Source organism: Falco cherrug, chromosome 4, assembly GCF_023634085.1.
Source record: "Falco cherrug isolate bFalChe1 chromosome 4, bFalChe1.pri, whole genome shotgun sequence".
Taxonomy (NCBI): domain Eukaryota; kingdom Metazoa; phylum Chordata; class Aves; order Falconiformes; family Falconidae; genus Falco; species Falco cherrug.
Genome location: NC_073700.1, coordinates 54697975 through 54722566, shown reverse-complemented (window position 1 = coordinate 54722566; position 24592 = coordinate 54697975). Strand labels below are relative to the sequence as shown.

General features: G+C 39.0%; 1 protein-coding gene across 4 annotated transcripts in view; it reads left to right on the top strand.

Annotated features, from left to right (window-relative positions):
* Nucleotides 1-24592, top strand: part of ADCYAP1R1 (ADCYAP receptor type I) — a 141021-nt gene that overhangs the window by 102290 nt on the left and 14139 nt on the right. For all 4 annotated transcript variants that reach the window (XM_055710029.1, XM_055710028.1, XM_055710027.1 and 1 more), the window contains exons 10-13: nucleotides 1592-1745; nucleotides 5201-5261; nucleotides 9385-9454; nucleotides 11497-11588. In XM_055710029.1, coding sequence (XP_055566004.1) covers nucleotides 1592-1745; nucleotides 5201-5261; nucleotides 9385-9454; nucleotides 11497-11588 — 377 coding nt within the window. The remainder of the gene's footprint in view (nucleotides 1-1591; nucleotides 1746-5200; nucleotides 5262-9384; nucleotides 9455-11496; nucleotides 11589-24592) is intronic.

Below are 24592 nucleotides of genomic sequence, written 5' to 3'. Positions count from 1 at the left end.
TTATGGTGGAATTACAGTGAGTTCCCAAACTGAGATCTCCTTTATCCATCTAGTTATGAGCTAAATTCCCTGTGAGTCACTTCCACAAGGAAAGTGCAGCTGTGTAATTTCGTCAGCCTTTTCTTTGTCATTTAAAATAGTTTTTGCTTTTAATTCTTCTCCATAATAATGCTGAAGCCATGTTAGATCTGTAGTTCATTTATACCACTTTTCTGATAGTGGCATCACCCCTTTTTTTAAAAACACTTGAAGGATAAACCACATTAAAATCAGCCATCTTGTGTCTAGGTCTTCATCTGTGGTACAGCTTCTATGAAGAAACTCAAGATCTGATATCTCTAAACATACTGGTTGTAGATTTGGCCCAGAGGACGGAGTGCAAGTAGGAACTAGTCAAAATTATCAGCCTTCCACTGCCCCAACCAGGACTTTCCAGTTTACACACTGATTCTGCTCTGATCTGTTGAAAAGTCCTACTTTTGTAGGATTAACGATGTCTCACTGGGATGTAACACTGGAAAAGCAAGTGTGTCCTACCTTACAAAGTCAGGGTAGAGCTCCGTTTCCACCTAAGACTTTCTATCACAGAAACACAGAATTGTTTAGGCTGGAAAAGACCTTTAAGACTATCTGGGTCCAGCTGTAAACCTAACACTGTCAAGTTCAGCACTAAGCCATGCCCCTCAGTGCCACATCTACTTGTATTTTAAATACCTTCAGGGTGGTGACTCAACCACCTTCCTGGGCAGCTTGTTCCAGTGCTTGACAGCCCTTTCAGTAAAGAATTTTTCCCTAATAATCTATATCTCTCCTGGTGCCACTTGAGACCGTTTCCTCTCGTCCTATCGCTTGTTACTTGGGAAAGAGACCCCCACCCGCGTGCCGCAGTCTCCTTCCAGGCAGCTGCAGAGCGATAAGGTTGCCGCTGAACCTCCTCTCCTCCAGGCTGCACAATCCCCATTTCTCTTCCCCACCCCCCTCTTTTTTCCTTTTGTACGCTGCTTTTCCTCCCCAGCAAATGAATGAAAGCTGCTATCAGTTTTTTACAGTAAATCACTCTGCTTTCTTTACACTTCAGCTTACTTTCATTTTCTGTCCCTGAGTGACAATACCCACAAATAGCAAGGCAGTGCAGTTCTAAACCTCGCACAGGAGGGAGCATCTTTTCTGATCCCACTCCCAGGGCTCACCACAATCATCCTGCCATTTCACATCCTTCCTCAGGTTTCTCAATACACAACTGGATTCTTTTCTTCTCTGCACTTAATCCTTGGAAGGGGCCTTAAATCTAGCAATTAGTGTTCATTGACGATGTGAACTCCCACTAACGCATGATGTTCTCAAGCTGTCTGCAGACGCTCATCGACCACCTCCCATGGGTAAAATTGGCTACCTGCCCTTTCAAGCTTTGCTCCCTAAGTGGCACCTCACATTCTTCTCATGCTTTTAAAACTTTACTGTTAAAAGTCTATAATACTAGTCCCAGCTGTGTTCCATTCCATTAAGAGATTTGGAGAGGCTGAAAGCATTTTCTCTATCTGTTAGGAGGAAACAACATGGAAGTAACTTTGTTTTTCTTGATTCTCTGCAGGTGGAATGCAAAGCGGTGATGGTGTTTTTTCATTACTGTGTCATGTCCAACTACTTCTGGCTTTTTATTGAGGGATTGTACCTTTTCACTTTATTGGTAGAAACCTTTTTCCCAGAGAGGAGATATTTCTACTGGTACACTATTATCGGCTGGGGTATGTGCCATTTCTTCTCTAAAATGTGTCTCAGTGTGCAAGAGATCTCCAACAAACTACCTAATATTTCCACATAGATTTTCAAAGTATAGTTTTAGTCTTCATACAGAAGTACCACTGCAGACCGAACCGTGTTTTGCTTTTTTTGTCTGTATAGAGTTGAACTGCAATCTGGACAACTCCGCATCTTTTGCAGAGATGTAGTCCACAACTGAAAATTGCCTTCTCCAAGATATGATTTTAATGCCAAGTTCTTTAGCTTAATCAAATCTGAAATGCTAAGTCTGGTCCATTTTCCAAGACTTTATTTGTGCCTTTCTTCCAGCTAATAGCTAAACTGTAAATGTTTCCAAAGGGTAACGACATATGCTCATCCTACCTGGATGGGAAATGGAAACTTGCAGTGGAAAGAAACAAGATTTGTTTCAGAAAGGCCAGCTGTATGATGACAACAGATGTAATTATTTTTTGTTCTGGCCTTCTGGAGATAAACTAATTCCTGCAATATGTTATATCAAGCAGTTCTTTGCTGATGTTTCTGTGCAGCAGTCAGATGGTGAAAGCAGAAGAATACATTCATTTTCAATGTACCCTAAGAAGGTTAAGCTCAATTTTTATAGTTAAACAAACGTATTTTTTAAATAATCTGGAAATAATCCTGTGTATTTACGTGTAAAGTCTACAAACAAACCACATGCCTTCAACTATTGTCCTTTGAAAAAAAACCATCTGCATGTAACCTGAACCTTCAAGTAATCCACAGCTGGTTTTGGGTTTTTCCCTCCTGAAGCAGCTGTATATACACAAAAATTCTCATATCCTGGCAAAGTCTTCCTACAATAAGAGCAAAGGTATAGAGAAGAAATAAGAGGGTAAGTGATCAGAAATAACCTATGGCACAAAAAGGCTGTTGGGAAATGATGGCTGTTGGAAAAGAAACCATTGGAAAAGGATGTTCAAAGTTCCCTTTGTACTATCCACACATGTATAATCACATTACAGCTGAGATATAAGGCTGTTTTAAAAGACACCTTGGGGATTATGTACATGAAAATGTAACAATTACAAAAGAAAGCAAAGTGTAAATCTTTGCAATATGAACATAAATCAGAGGTTGAGTTCCTTTAATTAAGTTTGCACAAATTTCATATCTGTAGTTTTTTCTGAATGTCAGAATATTGCAATATAGCATATTAAGTGAATTATTTTTTTAAAAAAATCAGTCTCTGTAAAGAAAGAACTACACAGATTAATTCATTCGGTAATGCAACCTCAAGATATTTGATCTTGAGTTGAATATCATAAATAATTTCTAGCTGTTCAGTTTATAGATATCACATCATATTCAAAGCAGCATCAGTAACATCCTTTAGTGACGTTAAGAGAATCTCCAGATGTGGATGGTTTGGTTTGGTTTGGTTTGGTTTTGGTTTTTAAACCACATTTTCTCAGCTCCTGCGTATTTCACCTTGAATAGCAGTTCCCCTGACCTGACAGGAGCAATTGGCACTTGGTAAGAGCAGAAGCACTTCCAGACTCTGGATGCGAGCAGCCCCTCAGCTCAGAGCTGGTGTGGAGGGGGTTGCACTGAAGCAGCAGTAAGCAAGAGCTCGGCATTTTGCAGCATCTGGGTGTTTATCTGTTTCTTAAAATGTGCTGAGCACGTCAGCATCCTCATTTGATTAATGAGAACTGCATATGGCTGTGCTGATCCAGACAGTTTTTTCCTCTTAAATATCCAATATGCTGGAAAGTTCTCCGGATAGACTGTTGTCGTTCTGGGATCTCTCCTAATGCCCTCTCCTAACTCAGGGCAGAGTCAGAGTCAGCAAGAGTAGCTCTCTTCTCAGCCTTTGGGGCTTCTCTGTTTTCTAATGGTACTTAAGAAGCTAAAAAGAGTGTGATAAAGTTATGTATCTGTCTTTGGATGGAGAGAAAAGTAATGTGAGTATATGCATATTCATATAGCAGATGGTTCAGAACTCCAAGCTGATCTAAAATGTGCTTTTTGAACTATATTTTTATGAAACATTTAGGATAAATCTGTCTTCCTGACCATGTTTCAGACTTGGAAAGCTATTCATACCATCCAAATTTCAGTAGTGCAAATCAGTGCAAATTCTAGATAGCACATAAGACTCAAGTTTGATTTTTATTATTTTTATTATTGTGTATCTGTTAAGAGCGCAAAGATCTCTATGTTTTCTAGCTAGTCTCATGTGAGAAAATCAGCCTTCCATTTAAATTAAATATGCATGATTTCTTATCCCCAAAACCTATCATTTTTTTATTCTTATCATTTTCCTTTCAAATATTTCTCTGTGAGCTTTTTTAAAGTAGGAGGGCTTCATCAGTCACCTCGGTCTAACAGGGATATTTTTATTTCTGATAGAAGGAATATTGGATTTGACAGAGACTCACTTAAGTAGATTCAGTCAAATGACTAATTAATGTGACATCAACACAGCCTCGCAAAATGTATGAAACATAATTGTTCCTGTCAACTGACGACAGTCTCGCTCACAGCCGCACGCTGGGGTTATCAAGGGCCTTGTTCTGTTTGCTTTTTAGCACTTTATCATTCCAGTGGTGCCTGAATAGATGTAGGCAGCCTCCTAGTCAAAAATTTTATGTGCCATAAAATGTAGATCCAACTTACCCAGAGTTGTCATGCAATATTGCACTAATTTATAAAAATATTTCCAATGAAAAGCCACACTTTAAATGTTTTCAGAAAGAAAAATAAATCCAGATTTTTCAGTGGTTTCTATTGTTTTGATTTAATTTGTATTTTACATGCATTTTTTAAGGAGTAAGGAATTTTCTGAAATAGAAATTAAATTCTTGCCCTCAATATTCTCCTTTGGGGATTTTGGTTTGTTTGTTTTGGGTTTTTTTTCAGGGAAAAAAAATGAAATATTCCTGTGAGTAAAGGAAAACTATCCTCTATAGATTTGGTTTGGTTGAATAAGTAAAGAAAAATCAGTTTTTCACACAGTAACAGAGAAAATGCAATATATGCAAATCATTTACAACAAAACCACATAAGAACACAAAGAATATAATAATGTCATTACAGCTCAACATCTGCCACTCCGCAATTATTGCATAATTACAGTAGCTCTAGACACGGGAGCTGATGTCACTGCTTTTATTTTGTACAGACTATGTTTTACTGTTCGTGCAACAAGATGCGGTACAAAAACTTCAAGCACTAATGACCTGAAACATCATTCTTCCCCCGTGACCAGTTTTGCTTCTTCAATCCCACCAAGACTAACCTATCCTCTGGCTGAGATAGATGTTTCTAGAATCCTGAATTAATGCAATGCATTGTTTTCATGCACAAGTGCTATTAGGAAATAAAACCTCAGCGGAGAGGATGCAAAAAGTGCTGATTGCTAAGTATTAAATGTGTCTAGACTGCTAATGATATCACCATCTTACCCCTGCAGGTACCCCAACGATTTGTGTCACTGTCTGGGCAGTGCTGAGACTTCACTTTGATGATACTGGGTAAGTATCGCTGCATGGGACATCAAGTGCATTCAGCATGGTGGCAAGGATGAAACAGAAATATGGTGATCGAAAGACATGACTAATTTCTCCTTCCGTTTCTGACATTGATTTGTGTAGTTTAGGTCCAGTGTTCAACCTGTTTTCCTATTCATCTGCATAAATAGCCATAGTTTGGGGTTTATGGCCCTATTGCACCAAGGAATTCATAAAAGAAGATGTAGGCATCTACCCTGTAACACACAGCTGAGCCAGTGGCCCTTCGTTCCCTGCTCAGTTAAATTAGTGCAGCCCAGGATACGGTTTATCTCATCTTAACAGATCTTTCAAGTGAATCACACCTGTGATATCTGCTCCTTTCCAACTGATTATGAAGGAAAATGAAGGTGGTGAGCTCCGCTGTAGAAATTACTGCAAGTATCTCTGATGTGAAAAGTGAAATCTGCACAAGGTGGTGCTGAGCTTTGATTTACAAAGGCAATTAGGAGTTTAGCTTCCTCTGGAAGAGTTCTTTTCCCACAAATCTAGTTCTGGAGATGAGTAGGGGTGAAACAGAAATTCACACCTTGTCTTCTGTGCAAAAAAAAGAAACAGTGAGGGAATGGAATAATTTCAGAAAGAAATCAAAAGGGTAGAGTTCACCCAAATGGTCTCTTTCTGTAGGGAAAGGTCCTGCAAATGTCCTGTATCCTTTTCTAAAGGACCAGCAGGAAGGGCTGCTCCCAGAGCTGGTCCCGCACCTCCCAGTAGTCAGTAGATTGCCTGGTCTGGTAAAGCAGCAGACATAGCTGGTAGCAAAGAACGTGTATGTACACTCTGAAAATACAAACTTAGCAATGTTTTTTTCCATGACGGCTATGTTTGAACTTGGTGAAATATTAGAAAAATGCTGGAAATGAGGGAAGCTGAACAAAACTTCAAAAATCCAGCAATGGTTCTTTGAAAACCCTGATTTGAGTGGAAGACATCATTATGTACCCCATTTCCGAGAGATTTAGGTTTATGTTTTAATTTTGCCTTATACTAGAGATACCTGGATCCAAAATTTGCACAAGACTCACTGTTCTGTCAGGTTTTCTTCAGGTTTTCTTCATCCTTCTTCTTTCATGCTCTTTTTAGAAAGCACATAAAGCCCTTCCTCCAGTGGGGATGCTAGTGCTTTGACCCAATGTTCTATTTTGACTTTAAGACAAATTAAATTATTTCTTTCCATGCAAAACAAGCCAGAAACCCCTGTTGTGTCATTATTATGATCACAGCACTGGTCCTAAGTGCATTAATTTCTTAGGAGCCCAAACAGTCCTTGCATTTTGCGGGTAGGGGGAATGTCTCACAAAAGGAAAAAGGAAGGAAAAAAAACAACCAAACAAAAAAACCCAAAAAAACACTTTTCTTTCTTTTAGGCAGAGAAGCTATTTAGCATGCAACACATTTAGACAGATTCTAGCTGAGCGTCTCAGTGGTTACTTTTTAAAAATCAGGAAGCATTGTTTTGGGAGTGGGGGAGAAGCCAGCATGAGCCTGAAAACATTGCAGAAATTACTGAACTGGGAAACCACAGTCGCAAAGGCATGGACTAAAATACAGACTCTGAATCTGAGTCTGCTCCTGCTTGTTCCTTATAAAGCTGGCAGAGCTCCCTCGACTTCAGCTTCTGATTCACATCACTGTAAGTGACACTTCTGTGGAGATAAATGCAACTGTCTGTTTATCCAGAGCTGTGCTACTGAATTCAATGAAGTTATTCCAGATGTACACCAGAGATGTAACAGAGATCAGACTCTGGCCTTTTTAAATGAAAATCGCATCCCTCCCCCAGCCTTCTGGCTCCCTTCATCCACTCTGAAAGAGCTCTGTGTGTCTGACCTCTGCTGTAGCAATGCATTTGAAAGAAATTAAGGAACCTGTTTACGTAGTACAGCTTGCTGGCTGATGCTACAGACTGATCTGTTGTGCATTGCTTGTTTTTCCTTCCGGTCATGTTCCATCTGAGGAGAAGATGGTGTTTCTTCTAGCACATTTATCCTATAGGTGTCTCAGGGACTGGATGGAAAAAACCTTTGTGTGAGCTTGATCTGATTCATTCTTGACATCTACAAGGTAGAAATTGGCAGCTGAATTTTCTGGGGACATATCCTGTAAAAGGAAAGGAATAGGTCTAAAAAGAACAAGCATTTGTAGAGGATGATATATTGCCCCAGCACACACATTTAAAATACATCAGTGTGGAAAAAAACCCACCCAGCCTCCAAGTGTCTCTTTTTCTTTCAGGGTAGGTATAATGTGCACCTTAGAGAGGCTGAGCTCTGCAAATAGTGGGTAATTTTCAGAAGAAGCCTATTTTATAAACACATACAAATAATTTAAAAGATAATTGGTGATTTTAGGTGCTTTTGTTTTGTGGCACACAATTGTTGATGACTCGAAAGAGCCTGCTTTCCAGGCTGTGGTTGACTGTGGGTCACCTTTCCAATATTTTAACTTGAGCATCCATAGTAAGATCACTCAGAAATGTTACGTTGCATTTGAAAATCTCAGCCATCAGTCCTATAGATTTTGGGAGATTTTAAGTTTCTAGGCTTTGCAGACAGAAGCAGAAATATGTAATTTTGTGCAAATTTGACACCCTATCTCCAAATTTTCATTCCTCACCAGCTCTACCACACGCATCCTTCTTGTTAGTTTTATGGGAATCCAGTAAAATGTTGTTCAACTGAAATATAATATTGCTCAGCTGAAAATATATGTTCCACTGAAGTTTCTAAACCAGACATCACCCAGAGAAATGTGGGACTTATCTCACATGCACTTTGATGATGGAATTTTAGCTCTGCCTTCTCACACTTACACATGTATATAGTTTTGTTTGAAGTAAGGATTTCCACTTTTCCCCCAGATGCTACCAGACTACCATTTAAATGACACAGAAGTTGCATTAAGCTCTTATAAGGTCAGCAGTGGTTTATTCCTCTATGTTCTTTCAAAATTGTTTCTTGGCATCTGACAAATGCACCATGACAACCACTGCTGGGACTTTTGGCTGTTGTCCCAGTGGGAGGGAAACCCTCCTTCTCAGAACTGCAGGTACAAAGCAGATACTTGTCTGTGATTTTATTGGGTTTTTTAGAGGGAAGCATGAGGGGAAGAAAGAGAAGACAAATAAAAGAAAAATTTTAACTGACAATCAAATTCTTAATGACTTAAAATAGTGTAGCGGGGGTGGCGCAGTGTGACAGGGGAAATAAGATTTTTTTCATTATTCTTGTTTTTCTAGCTTTAAAAATATTTGTTAACTTTAAAGCCCTTTATGTATATGGGTCCTGTAATTCGCTTTCTTTACAAATGACTGTCCAAATGCACCTATATGGAATAAACTTCTGAAGAATCCTTTGGTGAACACAGAGGAAGATTTTAAATGCTGAGGTAGAAATGTCAGCTTACTTATGATCACTCACTCCCAACAGCTTAAAAAAGCAGCTGATATTCAACTGTTGCCCAGTACTTGAGCCTTCTCAGATGAATCCTGGCTCCTTGGTAGGACTTGAACCCAACGACTGGAAAATCATTCCTATATGTGAATACAACCAGTATCTAGTACACCCTGGTGTACTAGATGTGTGTAAGAAGACTCATGTCAGGATCAGGAAACGATATTCATATCTGTTAATCCTGGAAAAGTAACTGAGACATCAAACTTTGGAATAACCTTCTCTTACCCTTCGAGGTATCCCTATCTTTCCCTGCACTCCCACCCCCCACCCCTGCCTTCCCCTTCTACAGAGAAGTTAGCTTGAAGGGAAAATGCTACAGTTGCATTGTAGACACAGAAACACACATAAAGGCTTTTTCCAAAATGTCTAAAATATTTAGTAAAAGGTACCATGGAAATTGCCACAAAAATATTCATTTTACTTTCAGATAAGTTGGGTTAAGGCTGCAAATGAAAGCTACAACATGGATAAGCTAAAGAACCTTTGAACTCAAAATAATGTAGCTACAAGACCAATCGTCTCCTATGCTCTGCTCCCTTAAAAATTGTTGTAAGTTTATTAACTCCCTTGTTATATCTCTATCTTATCTTTCTTTCTCTTTCCCCACCCCATCCTTTCATTAATGACTGCAGCTGCTGGGACATGAATGACAACACTGCCTTGTGGTGGGTGATCAAGGGTCCTGTGGTTGGATCAATTATGGTAAGTAGCACTTGGAGGTGTTTCCTCAACACTTCTGAGGGCAAATAACCAATGCAAATAGCTTCAGATGGCTTTACAAACTATGCTGCATGAGCTGGGCTGGACTACTGGCCAGCTTGTCTGAGTGTCCATCATTTGCCATCCACAATGCCAAGTAACTCCCTTGTCGCAAAGAAGGTTTAGCACAAGTTAAACGATGGTGCACTGCCTACTGCCTACAAGCAAAGACTATGTAGACAGGGAGTATTTCAGCTTCTTAAACATAGATACCAAATGCCATAAGTAAGACCCTAAAGTATATGGAGCATTTGCCTGGGGCTGGCAGATATGACATAGGATGTATGGGGATCCTGTGCTATTTGGGGTGGCAGCCAAAGGGCAAGTGGGACAACCCAGGGCATCTAAAATAATACTAGATACCAGTGACTAGGAAACTGGACTGGGAGTGGTCAAAGGAATTAATTTCTTAGCTACATTTATTTATCTAATATTAGCTTTATAATACTCTTCTGAACATAGTGCAAAATGCTCAATTGTCCACAAGGTGTCTAGGCTCTCTTTAGTTGACGGAGGTCTTGGATTTGACTCAAATGATGCTGGATACCTGTGTATGGATGACTGAGAGGTTCTGAAGTACCCTGTTCAGGCTCCAGCTGCTGCCACAAAAGAATACGGGAGTTTTTAAATGGTGTCAGGCTCCTCCAGTTAGGAAGTTGAATTGAGCCCCTAAACAATGTGGTTAGTGGCACCTGAAAAGCTGTTTGGCTTACCACATGTAGGTGTCTACTGTGGGCATGCTAAGCTGCTCTTATGCCAGTGGCAGCATTGACAAAGTCTTCATTGACTGTTGTAAAAATCCAGACATGCAGCTCACAGGTAGCTGGCTGCAGGTAGGGGGGTTTGTCAGGTCAGGTTCCTTGTAAGTATTTGGACAGTTTTTAAAGTACAGTAACCTTCAGACACATTAAAGGCATTTCAGCCAATAACACTGGAGAGCATCAAGACGGAGAGGGTCCACTGGCCTGTTTTTTTTGTGAAACTGATGTATGTGAATTTCCATGCTTTACAGACATATTCTATGAAGGATCACATTCTAGCTTAGGGAAATCAGTTATACCTGCTTCTGTTGAAGGCATTAAAGATTAAAGCAACTAGCAAGGAATGACTGGGTGTCTCCATTTGTCTGCAGTTCTCAGATTAGATAGAAAATTCTGTAAGAGATGCTCACATCTAGTTTCAGTTCTTGGTCTTCTTACAGGAGCAAAAGGTTGTTAAGAGACCAACTTAAAGACCAAATTTCCCACTGTTTTCTTCTTGCATTAAGAAACTATGGAGTTGGTGACAGCCAAATCTGAAGCCAAAGTATCAAAATAAACTGATATTATTAATCTCCAGATTTCTAAATCTATACCTGTAATTACATGAGTCTATGAAAGAGAAGATGCCCAGGATGACATAAAACTAAAAGACAGGAGGATGAACATTAACACCCATGCCCCCCCCCCCCCCCATCTCCCCTCTCAAAAATATGAGAGGCCATGCCATCCTGGGCCAGATTCAGCCAAGCAGAGGGAAATTGGCACAGCTTGGGACTTTCAGGAAAGGGGAGACACTAAACTGTGGCAGATAAATACTGCTAAACTGAGAAGGACCTGAGTTCAGAGAATGGGTGTTAAAGATGCTTTTACTGTTGAGATCTTTGCTATCTGGTTTTGATATTCAGGGATCTTTCTTTTTATTCTTTGCACTGGCTGATAATGAAAAACGTTGGAATCTTTTTGTTTATGCTTGTCTTATCTGGTGCTTGGGACTGAAGAAATTCTGTCTTGCTTTAGCTGCTGCAAGGGAGATATTTTTGCCTGGAAAAGGGGCAACAACACCCTCGTAAACTTACCCCATTACTCTTGACCCTGTAAAACTTCTAGTCTACAGTTTGGAGAAGAATAAGGCAATGGAGCCAGCAAGTCACTGAGAATGTCTCATTCTCATACTTTAAAATAAAAATATTACTGTCATCATTTTTTCCTTTCTTTTTCCCCTAGATAAATTTTGTGCTTTTTATTGGCATAATTGTGATACTTGTGCAGAAACTCCAGTCACCTGATATCGGGGGCAATGAATCCAGCATTTACTTGTAAGTACAAATAAAGCACTAATCAATTTAGATTTCTAATATACACATAGGAAAAAAGAAAAAGTAAAAAAGACACCTCAGCTGAATCAATCTGATTTTCAAAAAGAGTCACGGGATCTATTAAATTGCTTTGGTTGATTTTTCTTTCTTTTTTTTTTTTTTTTTTTAATCCAAAGGCCATTAAAGTACATTTTAAAGTACAACTTTCACCATTATTTAAAAGGCCTAAAAAATAAGCATAAACAAAAGATTAAAAAAAACAAACAACAAAAAAAAAAAAAACACCCACCCAAACCTGAAAATTCTTTACAGGTCAGTTATCTGGAAATTAAAATGCTGACCAGGCATAAATATTATACTCATGGGACAGTCTGCTGTGCTTCATACTTTTCAGGGACATTTTGCAAAATTCATTGAAAGCAATAAGATTTGGTGAAAAGATTTCATTAACTTTGGACTGAGTTCTACTTGGGGAAGATCTCCCGAAGTTGCCTATGTTCATGTTTATTGCAGCCTTGTATGCATTCCACTTAAAGCAAACAATTCCCCCAGACACCCAGAATTGCTTAAAAAATGCACATCAAATCCTAAAATCTTCCTTTAGAACGTTTAAAACTTTGTTTGTGATTTACATTTTTTTTTAAAGCCAGCATAATTTGTATTAGTTTCCACGTCATTAGAGGACAGAGGCTGGCCATTTGAGATGGCTGTCATTCCCATTGGCAGTCATTCTCCATATACAATTATATAATAATTTTGAATAACAAGGATATGTGGCAGCATATTTGGTGTTTCTTGGCTTTTCAGCCTAAACATCACACACATTCACTTTGCAATTTTTTGTGAGCCCTAGTGATTTCTAGTGCTCATAAACATAGGTAAGGCTATTTGATTTAACACTGATTTACTAGTGAAAAAAGGCAAGTCATGCAGACCTTAAATAAAAATATCAGCTGCCAGGGTAAAGTAGGAGATGTTTATTTTGTAATTTACTTTTTTTGTAAATTACCCGGTGATCAGTTTCACCCCAAGTAACCAAACTCATAGTAAAATGATGTCATTCATGTAAATGACAATTTTCAGGGAAAAATATGTCCTCCAGCTGCCTATTTTTCCCCCTTTCTTTCATGTTGTCTTGTTTGCATTTACATGAAATGATAATACTTTATACATCACTTTTCCATGTCCGTAGTCAGACATCCACTTACTTACCGGAGTGCCCTTGAAGCTTGCTCTAAACTGTGTTTCCACAGACAAAAATAATGCTTTAAATTCATTCTGCAGGTGGATATATCTCTAGAATTCCAAGTCAGGAGAAAGTGTAGCGAATAGGTTAACTGTATGCATGGTTTGCCTAGGGCTTGCGTGGGGACTTCCCATGTCTCCCACCTATTCTTAGGTTGTTATTAGCACCCAAGATGTGCAGAGCTAGTTCTGGTTACGACCCAGTGAGTGCATGTTTGGTGCCTGCTGCACACCTCTCACATATGAAGCAAAGCATGCCACAGACTCCAGTGATTTACCTAGATAATAAAACATCCTTGTCATTTTTGATCAATATGGTGACTGAGTTTTACTGATGTTTTTCCTATGTGTATAGTTAGCCACCAAAACCAAAAGAAAACATCATATTTTCTGTTTCATTCGCTGCCATTATTTTTCATATTTTTTTGCAACTTTATAAATGGGTGTGTATAAATTGATCTTGCATTTATGTATGTGTTATGAAGTGGAGTGTTGTTTATCCAAACAGATTCAACAACAGAAAAGTCACACAAAAATGATAAAAAAGAAATGCAAACAATAAGTCTGTGCAGATATACAGCAGACATACTCAGTATTTGTGCACACATCTCCTGTAAAAAGAAGGCTGTTGTAATGAAGGAAAAAGACAGATCATAGTATGGTTATGTCACCATATTGAAATCTCTGTGGCATTTAGACTGTGGCCCATATTAAGCATTTTTCATGCCCTACTTTCAGTCTATTAAACATCATGCCATTAGAGCAAATTCTCCATCTGGATCTTTATTCCACACCATATTTAAGTACTTTGCCTTTAGCATGTGAGACAGCCCTGTTGTGGTTGAGGAAGGATGTTCAGCCTGTTTCTGAAGGTTATATCATGTGGTATCTGCAGCAGTTATTGAGATTTACTCTACTATGAGTCTTCCACTTTCTGGAATAAGGCTTTATCTAGGACTTCCAGCATCAAAAAAGAAAAGACCCCACAAAAGCTTGAATAACTTTGCGTAGGATTTATTTTCTTATATGTGTGGTATATGTTTATGTTCAGGCGCTTTTAATGATCATTTTTCTTAGGAAAATCTACTCCAGTTCTATTTCATAGACACCGTAGTCATAGTTCTGCAAATCACTTAAGCCTGCATTTGACTTTAAAAAGCCTTGGGGATGTGTTTCAATTCAAAGATTAATTATATATTGTTACCACTGTGCATTCCTACTAGCGATGTTAGCTGCGAGCTAGGACAGGCACGCAACAGAGGAGTGCACTACTGGGGAGCTAATGCTTAATTAGTACAGTGTAGCCAATACAGAACATAAGACTTGCTTTAAAAAAATCGAACAATAAATTGTATGATTTGCAGCACAATAATGCGTGCTTTACTCCCCTAAACAATCAGACTTTAAATAACCTGATGGTCATTATATGCAATAGCCTTTACCCTTAGGCTGACAAAAACTTGGGAACATGTAGCTAATTCCTAACAATTTTCTGCAGCAGTCAGATGCTTTAGGGATTATAAACTTCCATTTTATCAACTTGTATGTTCAGTCATTCATTACCAGTCTCATGCCCAAGCGACCTTTCTTCACACATTTAGCTCCCCCTCAGAGCTGCCTGCATGCTGCTGATCCCATTTCAGACGGAATGGCTCAAAACCTGCCAGATGCTGAGAGAACAATGACCCCATCTTTCTTTTACTGATGTTTTAGATAGAAACTCCTCCCTCTTGCTGAAATGACTGGGGGCTAGGCATCAAAAATATCTAAGCAGCTGAGGTAGGAATTAAAAAGGAAATAGAAACCACCTTTTTTAATATTAATTTTAATTTTATGATAATTTTTGTGTGTTTGTTTTCTCCCCCCCCCGAGAATCTTAAGCTACTTTCATACTTCCTCCCAGTAGTCATCATAATCATTATTTACTTGTTAGTGTCAGGAGTGAAGTGCCAAAGGCATAACACCCCACCCCACCCCGCCCATGTTTCTATTTCTTGAACTATGTTCTGGTTTCAGTTAATCTTGTGTCAGTGCTAAATAATTCCACCAAATTAAGCATCAAACCGAAGCAGGACCAGTGAGAAGTTCTGAGATCCTCAGGTGCTGGCGAGGCATAAATTGATATTGATTGTATTCCTAGTGTAATTAAGACAGCTACCCGTACAGTTCAGTCAGGTTTCTTGCCCCATCTGGTGAATGAATTGTAAAACGATTGTAATGTGCCATGTTTGTACACATGACACACTTAACCTTGTAGTAGAAATGACAATGTCTTGTACTTGTACCTGTATATTCCATCCAGTTAGATTTTATTTAACGGGCTTCCAAACAGAAAGCACTGCCTGATTATTAGCAATCTCTAATTGCACAATTTGTAAATATTTTGAAAAAGTGTAGATTATTTAGGGACACTGGTCCACCATACGCCGCAAGCCAAGTAGCACCACGACAGAAGCCCACGAACCCAACGTGCACTCGCAGCTCTGGGGACTGGGAACACGTAATGACAACCCTGCTACAGCCGGTTCAGCATGCAGGGTGTCACATCAGACCCACATCCTTTGCATGGATTTTCATACATCAGTTCCTTGTCTGGAATTTTAGGAAACGGATAATAAATTGGCAAGGTTTCACTGTTTTTTCCATAAGAAATCCAGCCACTAGTGTGTAACGTGGTATGTCAGAATCTGCTTTCAGGCATCCTGGTTTTGGTCAAGTTGTTGTAGAGAGAATACATTCACCACCACCCCTCCACAAAAGCCATATCCTTCTAGAAATGCCTACACAAAGCTTAAATCCATGCTATTATTTTCATGAGCATTTTTGCACTGTTGAAAGACTCATTATAGGTAGAAAATCATCTAACACTATCACTACCATAAACCACCACAGTGTTTAAGTAGGTATGCATGATGTAGGTGCATGCTGGGATAACCCTTAAGGTTAAAAAGGCCCACACATTTCCATCAAGTCTTTGCTTATTCATTCGTTTTCAAGGATCAACACATTTAAATGAAAAAAATCTACTTTTTTTTTTTAATTTTATTATTTCCACTTTGTCATGAATAGTATAATTTGGGAGGGGGAAGCTTGTTTCTGCTTTTGCTTTAACAGATTCTTCATAAATTTTGTATCACATGTTGAAAACTCAATGAAAAGAAAATAAACCCCACATATATCTAGCTAATTCAGGTCTACGTCATTCCTCCACTCAGCATCTTGCTGGAAAGAAAGGAGAAACATGGCATTTATCATAGGTAGGTATGATTTTACATACGGTGCAACCTAGAGGGTTAGGGCAGGAAAAGCAATGTTGTAACACAAATGTTTTGGTAAACAACACTCCTCTACAGCTCACCTATGGAGTCACTGGACACTCAATGATTCATTCTGCTACCGCTTTGTCTTGCTGCAAGTGCTCAGACTGCCAGCATAAATAATTATTGACAGGGTCTTGATGCCAAAAATCTCATTTTTGATGAAAAAAATGGCAAATGTATGATGGACAGTATATTCGTTAGTATGGCACTTTAATTTCTCAACCCCAGCTACTACCAGTTGAGTGCTGGAATGCCCACTCACCCAGCAATGACAGGAGCTCATGTCCCTGGGCTGATCCTTTTCTGTCACAAGAAAAGACAACAGAAAATATAGACGATGGTCATTTGGTATCAGTGCATGATCAGCAAGGACCTAGTTCTCATTTCTAAGAAATACTAGGAGAGCAGGTGTTTGCTACTGAGAGTAACACAAATTCTACTGTAGAGAAAATGCTCTTGTTCACAACTACTATACTTTTCATTTCCATTTCCCAAGACAAATTATTATTTTGGGTCTTGGCTTGAGGGGATTTTCATTTCTGTTTTGGATTGGGTGGTGGAGGTGGTATTAATTTGTGTCAAATCTTTTCGGATAGTGATTGGAAAAAAACTGCGTGTACTTATTAGGAATGTAAATTCATATAGGCTATGTACCATAATTGGCAAGAGTATAATTATACAGGGGTTTGTTTATTCTCAGATAAAGTAATTGAAAACCCTATTCTGCTTTGATTATCTGTCTATAGATTTGCTGTGTTCTCAACTACTATAAAACCAAACAGCACAGAATATTTAGTGTGTTTATAACATTCCTGTAAGCTGCTATTCCTGCTGAACAGCTGATACACAAAGGGGGCTACCCAAAATCCCCACCCCACACCTGTGGCAGGTAAAGAAACATGAACATACATTTTCAGTTGTCAAATCTAGCTTCCTAACCAAAATGCTGGCCTCTCAACCAGTATGCATCTTCAACATTCTTATGGTGGTCATGGGATCAGATCTAAAACGATGTCCACCTTGAAAGTGGTTTTGTTATTTCGTGGGTCACTTGCCAAAGAGATGTTCCAGAAGAGCAAATCAATATTTTTAAAGGAAATTCCATCCCTTTCCAGTGACATACAAGCACTTAACTGAAGCTTTGACAGGATCTGATTTGGAAATCATTGATCGCAAAACTTATTTCTTGTGGTTACAAGATCATATGTGAAAAGTGTAGTGTTAAAAACTCCTCTGCTTCTGTTATTTGGAGATCCTCAGAAGGTGGTTAGAGTGCAAGTCCATTGCGCCTTGGCCTGCACAGGTGATGTCTGCATGACGGACGCTGACTCCTGTTATTTTCTATTTTGAAGTAGTAATGAAAAATAGGATAACTTTGTCTTTAAACACTATTTGTGCACGTTGCTGTAGGGCATTTTGATGGGCAATTTTATGGTTTCAGTGAATACACGGACAGAGGAAAGGGTACAACACTGATTCATGTAGCTGATGAACTAGCTGACTTTTTTGAAATCTGCCTGAGTTTCATGCTTAACAATTCTCTAATGGTGACTTAACATTTCCACTTGACTCCCTGCTCTGGGGCAGCCTTAGAGAGCAAAGCTCTTTGTCCACAGATTGTGTGTAAATGAGCAAAGCACAGACTTTTTTCCCCATCTATTACAAGAGCAAGCCACAAACTGGAAAAGAGAAGACACTAACAGATGGTCCTTCTCTAGAAAGATCAAGGAGGTGCGCAGGTTAGTGAGGGAGAAAACAATGCCATGTTATATTTAACAGCATGGTTATCTTGATAGAAATGTTCCTTCCATTGTGTAAGAAGACACAGTAATGCAATGCTCAATGTACCCTCAACAGTTCTATTAAGGATCGGATTAGCTCTAACAGGCTTGGTTTTAAGGAGGTTTAGGCCCCCAAAAAGGCTAAATAGTGTCTTATGAATTCCCCATGAAATATTAGTATCATGTATCTGGATATTTCAGACCTAAATGTCTTTCAAAGCCAGTACCTAAAACATTGTGGCTTGACTGCTGTAACTGGTTCAGAACAAGACTCATCTGAAGGATCAAGCCAGCGTGATTTATATGTAAGTGTTTGTGTCTGTTGAGTACCTGTGCAAATACAGGTCTTTGCCTACACATGTACTGTCTGAAATGCTATCTCTCTCTCTCTCTCTAAAATTGTTCCAGCACTGCTTTTTAAAAGTTCACAAACACTTCAGCAAAGTGCACAAAATAAACTGACTACACTTAACCTCTCTGCAACATTATAACTTTTGCCACATATTTAAGTTTACTGAGTAGCGAAAATAAAGTAGCCTTCCTAAAGAAAATGGGGTAGAGACATCCAATGTGTTTCTAAAGTCACTGCAGTTCATCAAAGTGAATAACCTAATTTTGATCTGTATTGATAAACTTCAGCTGTCACGGAGCCCAGCAGACTAGAGAACATCCAGTGCCCAAGGCCAAGGATCTTTATGAATTACCCGTGGATTTGGGTGCAGTGTTGTATCCTTTGTCAGGGTACCTTACTTACTGGGAAAGACAAAGGTTTGGGAGATACAGATAGTTTTTCAGAAACCTCAAATCGAGAGCTAACTTGGGAGTATCCAAATTGGGCCCTTCTGGCTGCTTTCCCTTTCCCTCCCATGTTGCTCATAGCTAGGTTTGCTGTCTTGACTGCATAGTTAGGCTGAAAGGGATAGATCTGGAATTTTATTTGTCCCAAAATCAGTTTGTAGCTTTGCTTCTTTGAATTGGTTACTTAGAGATAAATGCAGAGTTGAAGCAACTTATATGGAACTATGCTTATTATTATTATTATTATGCATAATAATAATAAAAAAAAAGATCTCACATGCAGCAGTTGTTGCGAGACTGCAGACAACGGGGAATAATTCTGACATCTCTGATCCTGAATGTGCTTTCAATCCATACCAAAGCTTGATGCACACCAGCATCCGTGGTCTTCCATTGACTTTTTTGCTACTATTCACATTTTTGCCTCTGCCATATGAGAACCCAATAATTTTCCCTCGGTCTCTCTGCTTCTCCATGCCATTGATCTCTTGTGTCTCACTTCAGCAACTAGCATGCTTCACATCCAGTGGTTTTAGTTTTACGTCTGAAGAATTATCAGGATGTACTCCAATCAGGTACATAGCCTTTAGAGCCTGCAGTGTGGAAGGGACAAGAAAGACGGTGCTGTCACAGTGCAGAAGGTTTTTTGATCTGGAAGGGTGAACTTCTCACAGGGCTCTTGTAACTAACACTGTGCATAAAAGGGACTGTGTGGTGTAAATGAGGAAATTGGTTAATTGCTCAGGAACAAATTCTCCCTGCCTTGGAGAGTACACACTCAAAGGCTACCAGGTCGCAATGGCTTAATATTGAATTAAGACTCAATGAAGGTGGTTTAAATAAATGTATACTATCCAGATTGGACATATCCAAAGTTGTGCATATGGTTCATATCATAGTCTTAGTGCCTCATTTGCTGTGCACCTGTACCATTACTGAGACATTTCCAAACTCTAATTCCTGTTGTATATTTTCAATGGAAACACTGGAGATGTTCAGCTGATTACACGTCTGCAAGCCCAAGCCTTTTCAATAAAGGCAGCATTCTTTTTTTTCGTTAAGGAGGGTTATAGAGATGGGTTGAAACTTGGATCGTTGTCTGCGGCGATATCATGTAACATGTAAGGCAGGTGAGGCAAAGTAGTCTGACTGAAGCTTCAGAGCTGCAAATTATCTGCAGTCAGTGTAGCTATACTCATGCTGAGCTCTGCAGGCTGACAGGACCAAGACCTGTCTGTAATGCTTGAAAATCCACTTCTTGTGGCAGACTGTGACAACAAATACTCTGTGGGTTTTGCTCATTTGTTTAAGGACAATGAGCTAATCACATTCTCAGATAACTTATGACTGGATTTGGCCGGGCATATTGTTAATTCAAAAGAGTAAACCTATATTCAGAACCATTTAAGAATTTTCATTTGGTGTAGTACATTTTTCTCAGTAAACATGCTGTTGTCTCCTACGCTACTGTTATGTTACTGCACCTCCATCAGAATTATTCCGTAATGCATGGCATCAGCCTGTGCTCTGGAGTCAGTGAGAATAATCTAGCTTGTTAAAGCAGGATCTCCAGAGTTAATACAGAGGAACGATCAGGACACATAACCTTGAAGCTACAGTCCACTGAAAGACTGCTTCTGATGGAAGTATTCTGCCCTCTACTTTCTTCTCTAGAGCACAGCTAAATATTAAGCTTTATCTCTTCATTATTTGATCTCTCAGTAATAGCAATGGCTTTCTCCATCCTTGTATGCCCACCCTGTAGAAGTTAGCAAAGCCAAGAACAAACAGTGTTGAGATGATTTTTGGCTCTCTTTGAGCATACCGTTTCATCTTCAAAGCTCAGATCTGCACAAAGGTCAGAATTACTGGACAAAAAGTTCCAGTTCAGATTCACAGTTGTTAGACATTCGTTTCCAGCCACAGCTACAGTCTGCAAGCAGTAATCCATCCTCAGCCTCTGGAGAGGTGACAGTGGTTTCCTCACAGACACACTGTTCCTTTGTCAGATGATTGTTGTAATGACCACGCTAGATTTCAGTTACAATAGATTACATCTAACTTTGCTGGAATTAAAAGTACACTCATGTAAAGTGTATAGAGAATATTGAATGTTCTCTGTAATACGGGAGCTTTGAAATCCATAAAAGACCCTTGGAGGCTTCCTACATACACCCAAGGTTTTAGCTTGAAGTTTATTGACTTTACAAGTACATAGACACAAAAGATCCAAATCTTCTTTGTGTTCATCCAAATCGCTGAAGGGAAAAAAAAAAAGCAATCCACTGGGCTGTGTAAGACATGCCTACTCAAAAGTGAAGAGCTACTCAAAAGTGAAGAGAAGCAAAGCTGACCTCTTACATGTTAAACTAATGCCAGAGCCTTAAAAAGTAGCCACTAAAACATCAGAAGAAAGAAAATTACAGTCAACTGATTTGAATGCATTTTGGATAAGGACAGTAAAGGAGACTTCACACTTTCGCTTTTTTTTTTTTTTTCCATCTTGTTTTCACATTATTCCCAAGTGTCAGAAGATGATCCTGGAATACCTCAAACCTTTTAGAGAGGTCAGGGGAAAGGTGTTGCTGGTTTTTTTGTTTGTTTTTTTTTTTTTTTTAATTTGGTGGTGTTAGCAGTAAAAAGTAGAGTTATAGGTAACAAGACTAAGACTTTTGGATTTGTTTTCAATTGAGGAGTGGAGAAAAAAAAAAGAGCTGCTTTTTTTTCCTGAAGAGCCTAATAATGGTTGTACTTTTAGCAAGGCAGCATGGGACCCACCTGATTTAATAAAATAATCATACAGGGCTCCTTCCACAGTCAGTAGAGATCTACTCAGTCCAGAGAATACAAACATTAGTACAATTTATTTTGTTCTGAACAAGATGTTTAAAATAGGTCAGATAAATCTCACTGTACAGTGTATTTCTCACCACCAACTGCAAAGCTAGTGTGTGGTGACAAGGTAAAAGACTATAACATTAACTTCAAAAATTAGATGAGATGGAACTAGATAACAACTCTACTGGGAAGCATCCATGCTTATTCTGTGTCTGGGTGAGAGAGGTGATACGAGTCCACTTGCACAGAGCGGACTAGGGGCCATGGTCACCACTGCAGGACGGAATTGTATAGTCTGTTTTCTGCTCACAGAACCCATTCAGTTTTCCAAACTGCTTCCATCTGATCTGCAAGTCCAGGGTTTTCAAAAATGTAGTTGGTGTCCTGGCTAGGAAACAAGTTTGGCTTCAGGGAATCCTTGCGTATTGAGCAGCAAAGAAAAAAAGTCCCCCAGCCTAGAGCAGTATCAGCTGTATGCAAGCAGGTATGTAGAGTAACTGATAGGCTATATGGATCCACTTTTCAATTGTTTTCTCTCTCTTCCATATAATCTTTCTACTTTCACTTTGGTTAACTTTCTGCTGTATTTTCAGTACTTTATTTCACTGATTTTTTCCCCACATTCCTTCTCCTACTACTACATGGTTGCCTGTGCTACTTGTAGTGAGGTTACATAGAACTACTTGAGCAGGGTGCTCAAAGACTCTTCACGAGGCACAGTTTTAATTTGCGTGAATCAAATTCTACCTTTGCTGTGTCTCCTAAAGGATTCCCCTTCGGCATATTCAGAGACAACCCACAAGCTCTGCAATTCCCTGTGTGTTATTAGTGACCTAAACTCACGTCACTAGTTCATTTCATTTTCATGATGGACCTACATGGCCTTGGTAAGAGAGCATAACGTTGTTCCCCTGAATCAGCATGCTCATTTTAATTCTCTTAAGCACCTCTTAAAAAATTCTACAAAGTCTTTTGAATTGAATGGCAACTATTTTTGCCTCAAATTTGTGTACTCTCTCATTTGCATTAACTTGCCAGACGTTAACATGCTCAGTCTGACAAGATGGTTATCAGCCACATCATACATCACTCCTTTGACCCTGGGAATGTGTAACTGTTTTCTTTCCCCTTCCACCCTAGCACTCTCCCTCTTCCTCCCCGAGGCAGCTGCACTCCATGCACAGGACACATGCGGTGAGACTCAGCTTGTTTGCCTTTAGCTGTCTAAAGTCTCGTATTTAATCTAAGCAGTCTAGTCGTCATCTGTGGCGGAGCTGAGAGACCCGGGCACCTCTGTCAGACAGTGCATCCATGTGTCTGAGGTGCCTCTGTTACACAGGTCAGCTCAGCCTCTGGAAGTGGCTGTTTCTTTCCATGAGTGAGTGAATCAAAGGTGACAGTTTGGTTTAAATTCGTCTTAGGTACATATAGTTCAATGTGACCGACTCCATTCTGTGTGTGCCTACAGAGATCTAGGGATCCTACCCTAATTCATGTAGTGTTTTGATATTTATAATCTCATTTATATTAATTTTCTCTTATTTGGCTATTTTTTCATCCTTCCTATTTCTTTCTGGTTTCTGCATTTTCTGCCTCTTCTCTCTTTCTCCCTTTCCTTCCACCAATGTTTCTGCTTTCATAATAAATAAATAAATAAATAAACAAACGAATGAATAAAATAAAGAGGGTTTTTGAAAAAGGGAGGGGTGTGTGGAAGGAAGGAAAACTTCAATCAATTCTGTATTCAAAAGATTTTGAGTCACTGTACAATACCTAACATCAGACAGATGATTCTACCTAAATTAGATGAGTGGCAGAAAAAATGCTAACAGCACTAAAATATGAATGTTTTCCTGAGAAGTGCTAGCAAAGTTTTCCATCACAAACCCATGGGTAAATGTCCCTTCATTGGATAAGGAGCAATATTAATTCTTAGATAATATTTTCAAAATCCTTTTTTTTAATAATTCTTGCAAATATCAAGTGCAATATCATGTTAGGTTTACTCACTAGAAAAACCTGTAATGAAAATTAATCCCTGCCAAGTAAAACAAGACATAAGCAGTAAGGGAATCGTGGGTGGGGATTCTTTTTTTTTTTCCAGATCACCACAGCAATATTAAGCATGTAACTGAAGAACACAATCCTTTACAACAATCCACAGCTAAGATTTTTCAAAGTGATTATTGATTTTTAGATGTTTCATCTTCAGGTTATGTACATTAAAATGCCTTCATAAGCACTGCTTTTCAGCACATGCTGAGCACCCCTCTTGTGGTAAAAATCGGTCAGATAAAATATAATTCAGATCAGGTGATCCAAAAAAGAGTGAGACACTCAAAATCCATAGTCACTTCTGAAAGTCTCAGTCACAGTAAAAAGCAACTCTCTCTAAAACTTCCCTCCTTCTTTTTGATTAGTCTTAGCTGACAATTAATTCATGACTCAGCTCTCTGAAAAACAGAGGCAGTGCAAAATTTTACCACAGAAGTGAGACTGTAAAAGGAACAGTCATTTTCAGATGTACTTCCTTAGCATCATCCAAGAATTGAGATTAATTTTGTAAATTGGAACATAATTACCTTTTCTATTTGCTGGATGTGTGCATGCCACAATAGTCTGCTTTCTGGCTCTTAGGCTACAATCTTTAATAACAACACAGTTTTCAGGTTTTGATTACCCAAAAGGAAACAAAACAAAACTAAACAAAACTCTAGTAAATGGGATTAGCCTAAAGGAGTTAAGTTAATCTGTTTTCAATTCAGTCTATTTTACTATTCAGTTTATAAGCTGTATCTTCCCCTTATTTAGGTTAGGTGAACAAATCTTGGACCAAGCATATTAGCAGAGCAACAGAAACAGAGTTTGATTTGTTTGAATATTAGGTTTGCCTTGTAGGCAATTGCTTTTAAAAATCATCTTTTTTTCCTGTATAGTCAATGGTGATTTAGTCAGGATAAGCAGTGGTGTTTGGGATGCCGTTCATCCCATCCTAAAGGGTCAGCTGAAGGAGGTCAGTTAT